General features: G+C 37.5%; 1 protein-coding gene across 1 annotated transcript in view; it reads left to right on the forward strand.

Annotated features, from left to right (window-relative positions):
• Positions 1-13287, forward strand: part of itga3b (integrin, alpha 3b) — a 173620-nt gene that overhangs the window by 70867 nt on the left and 89466 nt on the right. Inside the window, exon 2 of the mRNA XM_048614589.1 lies at positions 12728-12855. Within this exon, the coding sequence (XP_048470546.1) occupies positions 12728-12855 (128 nt within the window). The remainder of the gene's footprint in view (positions 1-12727; positions 12856-13287) is intronic.

The following is a 13287-nucleotide window of genomic DNA, read 5'->3' on the forward strand; positions in this document are numbered from 1 at the left end:
ACGACAATGTCTGCTCCTTATCAGCTGAAAGGGAAATCCAGTTAATATTACTCTGAGATTTTTTTTCCTTTCTCCCTCGTCCTTTTCCTTCTATGTGGTAGCAAGTTCCACATTTAAACAAAGTTCTCCTGTGTTCCTTGAATTCGGTGATGATGATGATGAATCAAGTCTTGTTAATGGTCAGTTAACTATTGTTGAAGTAACTGAGCTTCAGGTTTAGACAGTGCATCAGTTGGTCCAATAGAAGTTCTCCTTTTAAGTGAGGTGGGATGCAGTGAGAATTGGCTTTCATAAGGAACTGTTGGACCTGGCAGAACACTGATCGGAAATTTGGGAGAGATACTAAAGGTCTCGGTTATCCCAATAAAATAAAAACTGGCCTATATTAATTGGGGAAACAATAGGGTTATGCATATATTAGACAAATATTTATAAATGATGATTTTCAAGGTGGATCTAAAAGTATACCATAGGTTTTATGGCTCATAAAAATGCAGAACATTGAGTAAACTAGCTGGAAAATAAAAATCTTTCAAACCGCCCATCAGAACCTTCTTGAGGACGATTCAAAATTAGCCATAACATAGTGATACCCATATCCTAAAGGTGGATTTAACTTAAAAGAAATATGTTGCCTAATTCTAAAAGCTGTAGATCTATAATCCCCATTAACCAACAGGAATTCATCCAGTCCTTTTTTTGTTTTTAAACCAACCATAGTGTTCAACCTGCTAATAATGTGTACCTTCCATCGTGTCATCAACCAGCTAAGAACAAATATTGTCTCAGTTTGCTATTTCCTTTCCCGTTCTCTTGGTTTTAACATGTAATTGTTGAATCCTTCACCAGAGCGTAAAACTTTTTAGAACGTAGAGAAATGCTTGAAACTCTTCTTCAAATTTTATCCTCATTCTCACCCTTTAATGGAGAAGGTCTGCCAAAGAAGGTAGATTGGAATTGGGAAGATAGTGACCTGTACTTCCTTTTGATGATATGTTAGTGTTAATGTTGTTTAAAAATTAATTATAATGCAAGAATGATTGGGATACATATTGCTGAATTGATTCACTTTTCCCACAAAGATTTACAGTTATGCCTGTTCTTCAAAGATGGCACTAGAAGGCATAATTGGAAAAATTTAGAAGAGGTGCAAAAATAGTACTTTGAATACTGACAAACGAGGAATGGTTGCCCTATAAGAGCATTATGAGAGGGTTGTATGTCCTCTCAATATGCAGACAGGATATTTGACTTTGCTCAGCACTGACAGGATATCATGAATACCCAATAGGTGTAAATCTATGGTTTGACAACGTGCACTGTAACATTTGTATTCTGGAAGGAATAAATCCAATGGAGCCTTGAACATATCTTTGAGTCACAATTGTGTTAGGGACAGAATATTAAACATCTACTGATTCCTAGTAAATGTTACACCTTAAACCAGTTATATGTATCAATTATAATTTCACAGATTGTTTAATTAGTGAGTTGTATTGGTAATTAATCATTATTGAACCATGTCCCTCCTTTTAAGGTAGTATGGCCATTTGGCTAATCATTACATTAGTTTAATTATCCTAATGGATTTTTCTGCACACAGTACAAAGATCTTCAATTAAGTTATAAATCAGTATCCTTAGTTGCTGCACTGGGAAGCACATTTTGTGCTGTGGCAATAATCCCTATAGTTTCTGAATTGTGAGAAATAAATGTTCTATAAGAAGCTATGTTATGCCCCAGCATTGTGCTAAAAATAGTAAAGTTCAGCTTTGAAGCTCAAATAGTGAAAAAAAAAGTACTGCTCACACTTTTATGCTCCTGATTGGTGCAAGTTACCATAAAAATAAATATTGATTGCATAGAAGAGCTGCATTGTGGTCCTTTTTAAGGGACAAAGGTGACTGTGTGCATTATCCTTTTATTGCATTATTGTAACTATGGCATTTCATTGTTATAACAGTCATAATCTAAGGCAATGTTTAACTATTCCACACAGTAGCCTATGTATTATGTATGAAATATGTATGAAAAAATTTATTAGTCCTGAGTTGTTTCTGCAACCAGATTGATAAGATTTTTGAGACAGACTTCCAGATATTGAGTTGAAATTTATTGTGGACAGCTCGTACTTGTGGCTGCAAGAAAATGAAAAGTCAGTGTTCCTGAACACTGTTAAGATTTTGAAGATTTTATATCCAATCCCTAGTAAACTTCAGTCTTGTACAGAAAGACCTTGGGAAAATGGCTTTTATTTATTGCTCTTGTGTCAGCAGGATCACTCCTGCCTCGTAATCTTTTAAAAGGATCATGTTCCAGTGATGGTCCCAGAGATGTTATTAGAATGGCTTTTAGAAATTTACTCTGTATAGGGTGTAGTATTCAACTGTTTGATATTTGATTTATGCATTGTGTTATTAATCCCTTATAGGTTAATAATCTGTCTATCTTAATCTTGAATATACTTAATGATCCAGCCTCAACAACCCTCTGTAGTAAAGAATTCCATACATTCACTACCTTGAGAGAAGAACTTCCTCCTCATTCCTCGTTTAAATGTCTGGCCACTTTGTTCTGAGATTATGACCCCTGGCCCTAGATACTTCTACAAAGGGAAACATCCTGATCACACCTACATTGCCAAATTCCCTAGGAATCATAAATGTTTCAATAAGGTTAGCCTCTCATTCTTCTATATTCCATAGAGTACAGGCCCAATCTACTAAACCTCTTCTCATAAGACAGTCTCTCCACGCCTGGTACTTTCTCTGAATTGCTTCAATTCCAGTATATATTTCCTTAGGTAAGGACCCAAAACTATTCATAGTTTGCCAGCTGTGATCTGATTTATGCCCTGTACACTTTAAGCAATACCTGCTTCCTTTTATATTCCATTCACTTTGAAATAAACGCCAACATTCCACTTGCCTTTCCTTTCACTCACTGAACTTCGATGGTAGCTTTTTATGATTAATGGACAAGGACTCTAAAATCCTTCTGTTCTGTAGCTTTCTACCATGTTTCTCTATTTAAATAATATTCAGCTCCTCTATTCCTCTGACCAATCCATTATAATCCACCTGCCAAGTTTTTGCCCTGTCTATATCACACTGCAGATTTTTATTGTCATCCTCACGATTTGCCTTTCCATCTATTTTTGTTAGCCGCAAACTTGGCTATAGTAGATTCACTTTCCTCATTGAAATCATTAATATGTTTTATGGCGTGCTAGTAGTTACATCTTGAAAATGCCCCACTTATCCCAACTCTCTGTCTTCTATTAGTTAGCCAATCCTCTATCCAAATTAATGTATTACTTCTAACATTATGGGCTGTTATTAAATAGTTTAATGTGTGGTAACCTGTCAATGCCATCTGAGAGTTTTAAGTATGTCATATGCTTTGCTTCCTCTTTATCTATCCTGCTTGTTATCACCTCAAAGAATTCTAGTAAAATTTTTGAGCATGATTTCTGCTTCAGGAAGCCATTCTGACTTTGTTTGATCATAGTATGTATTCCTAAGTGCTCTGCTATTTCATTCTTTATAATAGACTCGAACATTTTCCCAACAACGGGTGTTAAGCTAACTGCCTACAGATATCTGTTGTGGTTTCCTTCTCTTTCTTAAAATAAAGGCATTATATTAGCAGATTTCTAATCCTCTGAGACCTTTCCAGAGTCTGAAGATTCCTGGGAGATTACTATCTGTGCATCCAATATCTCTGTGCTAATTCTAGCAATATTCTATTATGAATCCCATCAGCTCCAGGGAACTTATCAGTCTTTAGCCCCAGTAGTTTCCCCAGTATTCTTTTCTCCAGTGATAGTTATTGTATTTATTTCCTCTCCTCATTTTGCCCCTTGAATATTTAGTAATTAGTAATGCTGTTAGTGTCTTCTACTGTGAAGACTGATGCAAAGTATTCAACTACTCTGTCATTTCCTGGTTCCCATTATTATTTCCTTAGTTTCATTATTTTAAGGGGTTTACATTCACTTTGGCTTCTCTCCTCCTTTTATATATGTAACGGAGTTCTCGCTGTCTATCTTGAGATTATTTGTGGTTGAAACTGAACTGAAAGTGCCACATTGTGATTATATTTGTGAAGAGATGGGAATTAATTGTCTTGTTCATTTGGAGTGTTGCACTGCTGAACTTCAGTGATGTACTGGGCAATGGCGTATCAGTCTCTTTAGTCAGTCAGCTACCTGCAGAGCAGCAAGACTCTCATTGAAGCTCTGGGATTTTCAGTTTAAAGTGTGATTAATTTGTAACTTGTGGAACGCAGAGCACATAACAGAAAGCAAGAAGCTAAGAGTCTAAATGCAGACATTTAACTCGTATCTCAAAGACACATGTCACAATGTGGGAAGTCTGTATGTAACACTAAATTTCTGTCTAATTTTGCAGTGTTGCCAACCTCAGCAGCTGCAAACATCTGCTCAGCTGTCCAAAGATTTCTTTAATTGTGCAGAGGATGTGGAATTGGGCACTTTGGGACGGGGTCAATTTTAATGCTCCTCACCTGACAGAAAGCAAGTGAGGGTAGAGGCAATTAAAAAGGAGCAATGGACTCGCCACTTCTTTCCCACCTGATCTGGCAGAAAACCATTTTAAATGTAGTTAATTGGGCTGTTGTCAGAAAAGAATATCTAATTTAGTCTGAAATTCTGATTCATGCTTTGTTTGAGAAAGATGCTGTGATCCACTATGATAATTATTCCATTTCCTCATTGCAAATAACAATAAATAGAGCAAGGCCAGGTATTTTCATTGCCGCTTGGTTCTAGTGATGGGTTTGGGAGTGAGGATTCTGGTTTTACAGCTCATATTTTGAATCCTAATTTTTCATGAAATCACTGTGGAAAGGTAAATGATCCTGACTTTTGGATTAAAAGATGAATATATTAAAGATGCCTTGTGACAACGTGGCATTGCCATAATTGATGTCCCCTGCCATCACTCTACGACGTGATGCATTTTTCATTAACACAAAGAAGCACCATTTAAAGAGGTTAGCTGAAACAACGTTTTTGAGTAGAGAGAATTGAAAACCATGGAGTCTTGGAAAAGGACCCACTGTTCAACATTTTGGATAGATTGATTTAACGCCTATTTCTCATACTTATCCTATGAATGTATGTTAGATGTTGTCTGGCTGTTTGCTGTTTAAAACTGTTTACTTTGATCTATTCATCTGAATTTTGGTTGGAGAATTTAACCATCATATCCTTGAAGTGCTGTTCCTTTTTCTGTTAAATGCAGAATTTAACGAAGCACTGAAAGTTTTCAGGGAATAAAACAACACACATATCATAGATTAGTTGTATTAGAACCAAAATACATTAGGGACACATTATGCTACAAATTTAATCTTACCCCCAGCTGTGGTCCCTGACCTGCATGCAATACACTGGCAAGCTGGGTTACTGACAGGAAATTAATTGAATGTTTTAGGAGATTGTTTAATTGAACCTGAAGTTGTTGTAGATCTTCAACATGAATGGTTAATGGAAGCCTTGCCTGTGTTTACATGGTTTTATTTCAAAGAACAAAGCTGATTAAACATTGAACAATTATAAATTAATAATTTGCATAATCAAAAATGTCCAGTCACTCTTCTAACTGTAACATGTAGTTCAGTTTGGATTCAGAGTAAGAATTTCATACTTAGCAAGCTCTAATTGTTATTTTGAGAGCCTTCCTTAACCTAAAAACCCATCTTTTCACTGATGTGAGGAATCGAGTTCAAATGTTTGCAACCTCTGTTGCTTCCTGTGCTTTTGTGTGAAGTCATGCGGATTAGGAAGTTCTAAGGATCTTTCACTGGTCCGTGTGGAGTTAACTGATCATCTGCAGGAGTGGTAGTGAGAATGCTGCTTGCACCTTACCTGGGATGGTGGTGTGAGGGGAAAACTAGTGGAGGAAGACAACTGTACATTGAAAAATCTTAGTGGACAAGTCACTATGATTTCTTTGCCAGCTCCTGTGATTTGTCTCGTTTTGATGGATAAGGGCAGCAGATATATGGGAACACCATCACATGCAAGCTCCTCTCCAGATCACTCACCATCCTGTCTTGGAAACCTATCCCTGTTCCTTCAGTGTAGCTGGGTCAACGTCCTGGAATTGCCATCCTAATGGCATTGTGGGATTACTTAAAACCAAAAAAACTGCAGCAGTTCAGGAAGGCAACTCAGTGAAACCAACAGTGTGGGTTCAATTCCTGAAAGGGCTGAGGTTATCATGAAGGACTCTCCTTCTCAACCTCTTGCCTTGCCTGGTTTCCCCTCAGATCAAACTTCCACCAGTTCTCTCTCTCTCTCTCTCTCTCGTTGTCTCTCTCTCTCTCTCGTCATCTCTCTCTCTCTCTCGTTGTGTGTGTCTCTCTCTCTCTCTCATTGTGTCTCTCTCTTCTTGTTTCTCTCTCTCTCACAGCAGGAGTATGGTGACTTTGCCTTTACTTGATGAAGTTGAGCTTATGCTTGGTTGTAACTTACCGTAATTTGACAGTTTGTTAATACTTTCTTTTGTGACTCCCACATGATGACTGATGACATGAATGTGTGTGGGCTTTTTGATTCCCAGAAACTGAACCCAAGTGCCAAACGTGAGTAAAAGTAGGAATGAACCAAAGTGCTATGCTGTTTTGACATTGGTTGTAGTTGTTCTGCTGATACCATTGTGCAAAAGTGGAAGAAACTCTTTCCTCAGCTCTTTAAAAAAAAAACAGGTGAGATACTTAGCTTCAGAGATAGTAGGAACTGCAGATGCTGGAGAATCTGAGATAACACTGTGTAGAGCTGGATGAACTTCAGAAAATTTTCTGAAGAAGGGTCTAGGTCCGAAACGTCAGCCTTCCGGCTCCTCTGATGCTGCTTAGCCTGCTGTGTTCATCCAGCTCTACACCGTGTTATCTGAGATACTTAGCTTGTTGTTTTCTGCAAAGATGCTGCAATACAATTGTCGCCTATAAATCTTGGCTGCAACAATAATCTCCAAATCAAATCCTGGTCTTGTATATTTAGGGAGTGTGCTTTCATTTAAATATTATTAAACGCAAACCAGGAAATATTCATTAAGGATGGAATAAGAAGTAAACCAGCTGTTGATTTCCCTTGTGTAGAAATGGAACATTTTGCTGCAGTTCAGAAACCTCATGGGTATCGTAAATACAGCGCAGTTTACAATTACTGCTCCACAATTTTAACACCAATGTAAATTGTGAAGTGTGAGTTAATAAATAGTGTGATCATAGTATGAGCTACATCTGAGAGCATTTATTTCTAAGTTTAAAGCTGTATTGAAGAGCTTTACAATGATCTTGACTTCTATAGGTTTTTGATAGGGCACTTCACGTGTTGTAAAGTGGTGCAGAGGCAAATAAATATCAGACATAACCTTGATTTATTATCAAATATATGCTACAGAATCCCTCATTATACTACTCACTGTTTAATAATGGGAGCTTTTGAATGGAATAGTATGGTCTAGGTGTGTTGGCTGGCCTTGGTGCTATTGCAATACTAACATGCATGTTCTTTCAGCTTCTCCCATTGCGACTGGTCTCTATACTTAACCAGAACCTGGTATTGCAGTCTATCATGTTCACTGAAAAGGATCTTGGATCGAAGGGACTGTTTCTACGCTATGTGACTCCATGAATTGAGTTTATGTTGATAAAACAAAGCACAGTGTTTCCTGGAGATCAAGCACCAAGGAGATATTAGATTGCAGACTGAACAGTTTAAATCTCTTGTGCTGATACAAGTGTCGTTGTATAAATGCTAGGAATAGAGAGGTAAGGATGTTTCTGAGTTGACTGTCAGATGGTGCTTTTCAAACAGATTAATTTGAGTGTTCTCAAGATCAAGTATCTAAGAGCTTCATTTTTTTCATTTTTACTTAGTGCTTTTGGAATAAGGTTATGCGCAGTTAAACAGAATCTTCACCTCACAATGGGGTAGTTTTGCAGTGAGAATTTGCTTGAAGTGTAGGGATCATCACTACCTGCGTGGTTCAGTGTGATAGAAAAAACACAGTTGCTGGTCAAACTAGAAGAGGCTCGTGTATTAAACAAATAGTAGTTTATTGCATGTTAGCAACTAATTACAGGTTATATAGATAAAATAGAGGTTGTCATAGGAACTGGATGTTAAATTCCTCTCCTCTGAGGTCCTTTTTTTTTCTCCCCTTAGGTCCATTTGATATTGTTGTCATGGATGGTGCATGGGCACTTTCTCATATTAACCTTTCAAACCCTTATAGCCTTATACAATAAGCTAGCATTGCACACTTTTATTTAAAATATTGGAAATTGGGACATTTTTTAAAATATCTTTGAAGCAGGCTGTGTTGATGTAGATAAGTGGGGTAGGCATGAAAGAGATATTAAATCCAACGCAGGACAAGTGAATTCATATCAACAGCAGTCCATTAACCCAAAATATCATATCAGTTGGCTTTCCTGCAGCTCATATTCAGTACAGTTAGCATTTCAGGCTTGAATTATGATATTCTGATTTTTGTTTTCTTCCCTGAAAACTGACAATTTCCAAAATCCAAAAGACCATGTTGATTGTCTTAAAAACCCATCTGGTTCATTCAGACTACTTGGGGAAGGAAACCTACTGCCCATACCCAGTCTGCCCTAGTAACTCTAGATCTGCAGCAATGTGGTTGACTCTCAAGTAACTCCTATTTTACTCAGATAGCCAGTAAGATCCTATGCACGAATAGAAAAGAAAATAAAATTACCTTTTTTTTATTTTGAAGAAAACACTTCCCTTTATAATCAAAGGGCCAAAATAATGAAGAAATGCATGAAACATCCAGAAGCTAATTAGTTTACAAGTAGTAGTATATATAAAGGCAAAAATTAGGGAAGAACAATGACATAACATAAATGCTATAAGTTATCACAAGTCATTATTTTAGTCCTATGCAAATGTCTAAGCATCTCAAGTAAATGTTTGGTCGTAATATTACACACACATACAGTGCTTCTGATCCTCTTAGCAGTGACTTAGAGGTACACGATAGTAAAGTGCATGATTCTCACTTTTTAGTTTACTGGGCATGTTTTCATTTTTAATGCCTTCTCACAGCTATCCTAATCTCATGTATTTACATTGCCAAATTTGAATAATATTCCTTTATAGCACAGATGCCAGAAACCATTCAGCCCATCATGTTCATTTTGGCTATGTGAAGGAACTAGAAGAATCACTCATGCAAATCTGAATCTTGTCAATATTGGGGCACAGCTTTAACACAGACATTGCCAAAATCAGCTGTACATGAAAACCAAACATTTTCAACTCTGTACCTTAACAACAGAACCTTTTTGCTTACAGAATTTACAGCACCTGAGCCATTCCAGTGTACCTTTTCAAATGTAATATTAACATTTTAAAGTGGTTTTGATGTTCATCCTGTTTTCAATGATTGTTATATTTAGTTATTACTGGGGAGTGAGAGGGTGGAGGCTTGCAGGCTGACTTGGCTAATTTGATATTGTAGCAGTTGCATCGCTGCCATTTTAAAATCCATCACCTCCACCATACCTCCATTTTCCACCCTTTCACCTTACCATGGGCTACGTTGTCCCATAGATCAGCAAGGAGTGAATCTGTGCCGAAGAAAATTGTTCCTACCTCAGGACTTTTGTTATCTGCAAGCACTATCGTTTTTGTGTTATGTACCCACTAACAATCTCTACTGCTAATGCTGGCCTAGTGTAGCGAGTTGTAATAATATTGAATTAATAGTAGCCTGTCAATTTCAGATGTCAGAACACTCTGTGTTTGTGCTGCTTTGGTATTGTCTTGCCTTTTACTCTCATTAACGTTTGTTAGAAAAAATACAATACATTTTAATCGCTCTAATGGGGTTTTATTGTCAGGAATTTCAGGGCAATAGACTCCAGCTGCTGACCTAGAAATCCAAAAATGGCACGAATGACCATCATTCAAATTAGTGCAGGATTTGGAAGCTATTCTGCATTTATCTTTCAATACAGACATAGCTTTTGTTTTAAAAAGTCAGCATAATATAATCAATCCAGTCCTAAACATTGTAGACAAAAAAAAATGTAGACTTACTATCAAGAATAACATTTGATCTAAGGTTTCATACCTTCGGGTTTTTTTGTGGAACTCACTGATAATATCACATTGTGTCCTGTCACATAACTGCAAGTATGGGTATGGTCAGCACTCTTGGCTTTTTGTAATCATTAGAGGGAAGCTTGATCAAAGTTTGAATGTACAGTGAGAATTCCTTTTCTCCTCCTTTTACAAAGAAGTAACATTTACAAATACAATAAATGAGCATCAATTTCCACTGAGCATGTTCTAATCTGGCTGATGTAATTGCTCCTTTGTGGTCAAACAGAATTATTTGACAAGTAATAATATTCTCAAATTGGGTGAAAATGAGTTGTCAAAGTTTCAATTTTAACATACTTGATCATATTTTGCAACTTTCCATGATCATTTTAAAATCACTTCATTTTGAAAATGAAAAACTTAAATCATGAAGAGAAATCAAAGAAATCCACAAACCAGTATAAAAGGTAGTTTTAATGCTTTCAACCACTCATAGGATCAGAATCACAGCATGTACTTTTACTGTGTGTTTGCTTTTCAGCATATAATAGTCAGAAATCCTTCTGAGGAAGTATTACCAGACCTGAAATTTTAACTCTGATTTCTCTTCCCAGATGTTGCCAGACACGTTTAGCTTTTCTAGCAACTTCTGTATATTGTTTCTGATTTATAGCATCCGCAGTTCTTTCAGGTTTTTATACAGTAGTCAGAAGTCACACTACAACAGGTTATAGTCAAAGAAGAAACTTCACCTAACAAAGGAGCAGCGCTCCGAAGGCTTGTGATTTCAAATAAACTTGTTGCACTATGACCTGGTGTTGCGTGACTTCTGACTTTGTCCAACTCAGTCCAACACCAGCACCTGCACATCGCAACATACGTAGCTTTCGCAATAAGGTTAACCAGGCTGGCTGTGCTTTGTAAAATTGTTTTTAGCAAGTAGAACGAGGAAGCGCAAATTATCTCATGCAGTGGTAGAGGGCTCTCGAGAATTGGTGTGGAGAAGATAACAGAAGCTCTCATGACCAAACTGAATTTTTTTCAGTGTTTCAGTGTATATACGCAGAACAGTTTTTGTTTTGAGTGTGTTAGCCTTAGTTCAGTGGTAGCACAATTATCCCTGAATCAGAAGGTTGAAGATTGAAGGTTCCGTTCATTGAAAGGGTCACTTGACCCGAGATCATTAATTCTGATTTTGCTCCACTGATGCTGCCAGACCTGCTGAGCTTTTCCAGCAATTTCTGTTCTTGGCTCTGAAGATACAAACGTGTCTCCTGAGATCTAAATACATTATCTGGTCTGCTTCTGGAATGCTGTACTGTCAAAGGGCTACCTTTTGGAAAATATGTCATATTAAGGTTCTGTCAAACCTCTTATGTGGATATAAAAGATTGTGCATCCCTTTCTAAAGAAGGGTATAGTGGTCCTTCTGGTGTTGTATTCAACCAGTGCCAATTTTCTACATGTTGGAAAGAAAGGTTATTTATGTAATTTTTGTTTGTGGGATTTTGATGTGCATAATATTTCCTACATTATAACTCTGCTTGCATTTCAGAACCTTTTTGCCAGTAAAAAAACATTTTGGATCTTTCATTATATTTTTGTCAATTTCAGATCTAGTTTCAAACATAGAATTGTAGGCAGCACTCATGTTGTGCAGTTTTAAACTGGATGCACAGGTCTTGTGGTTATTGACTTGCTTGCCGAGCTGGCTTTTGTTTGTTCAGACATTTTGTCACCATGCTAGGTGACATCATCAGTGGAGCCTCCGATGAAGCGATGTTATTCTACTCTGCTTGGAATTTATACTGTCCGGTCCATTATGGTGAGTACTGTCATTTCCGGTTTTGATCTGTACGGGTTTGTATATGGGGTCCAATTCTATATGTTTGTTGATTGAAGTATGGGTGGAGAATCATGCCTCTAGGAATTCCTGTGCATGTCTATGTTTAGCTTGGGCTACTGTGGTTACCTTGTACCAGTTAAATTGTTGGCCTTCATTGTCTGAACATACCGATATTAAAGAGAGTTTGTCGTGCCGTTTTGCTGTTAGTTGATGTTCATGTATTCTAATGACTAGTTTCCTTCCTGTCTGTCTGATGAACACCAACTAACAGCAAAACCACACGACAAACTCCCCTTAATATCGGTATAGTCAGACAATGAAGACCATCAATTTAACTGGGACAAAGTAACCATAGTAGCCCAAGCCAAACATAGACTTTCACGGGGATTCCTAGAGGCATGGCTCTCCACCCATACTTCAATCAACAAACATATAGAATTGGACCCCATATACAAACCCGTACAGATCAAAACCGGAAATGACAGTACTCACCATAATGGACCGGACAGTATAAATTCCAAGCAGAGTAGAATAACATCGCTTCATCGGAGGCTCCACTGATGATGTCACCTAGCATGGTGACAAAATGTCTGAACAAACAAAAGCCAGCTCGGCGAGCAAGTCAACAACCTCATCCACAACCCGAGCTACAGATCTTTGCCAAAACTTTAAGCATAGGTCTTGTCTTTTGGCATTGTCATCTTGGTGTTTTCTTCTGCCGTAGTCAAGTGCTAATCTCTACATTTTTCATCTTTTTCTTTCTGCTCCAGATTGCTAGTTGGAGCTCCACAGGCAGAAGGTATGCCAGGTCAACTGGCAAATCGCACAGGAGCCTTGTTCTACTGTACTGCATCGCCAACTCCCAACAACTGTAAACGTGCCAAGTTTGAGAAACCAAGTAAGCGGAGACATTTTTTACCTGTGAGGAAATTTTTCCAACCAGAAGTGGAAGGCGATGCTACAATAAGGTTATATTTATAAAACCTGCCATTGCTGCAGCAGTGAGCATGAGTAAATTAGAAATGCATATCCAAACAAATCCTTTTCCAATAATTTAATTTGCATCCCAAATGAACCAAGTTACACCTATGACGTAAAAAGAAAGGTACATTACAGAAGCATTGAACCAGTTCAGAATGGAAGTGTCATTCAATTTCAGGGTATTTCTATAAGGAAATCTTAAATGAATAGGCAGATGCAAGCCAGATTTTTCTTGGTGCAGTCTTCTAAATGTCAGTGTTGGGTGGAGTGACTGATTCTCGGGGGTCAAATTTTAGAACATGGTTTTCAATGTTGGAATATGTACTAAATTCTGTTTTCACATTTTTGT

The sequence above is a fragment of the Rhincodon typus genome, chromosome 30 (assembly GCF_021869965.1).
Source record: "Rhincodon typus isolate 14 chromosome 30, sRhiTyp1.1, whole genome shotgun sequence".
Lineage (NCBI taxonomy): Eukaryota > Metazoa > Chordata > Chondrichthyes > Orectolobiformes > Rhincodontidae > Rhincodon > Rhincodon typus.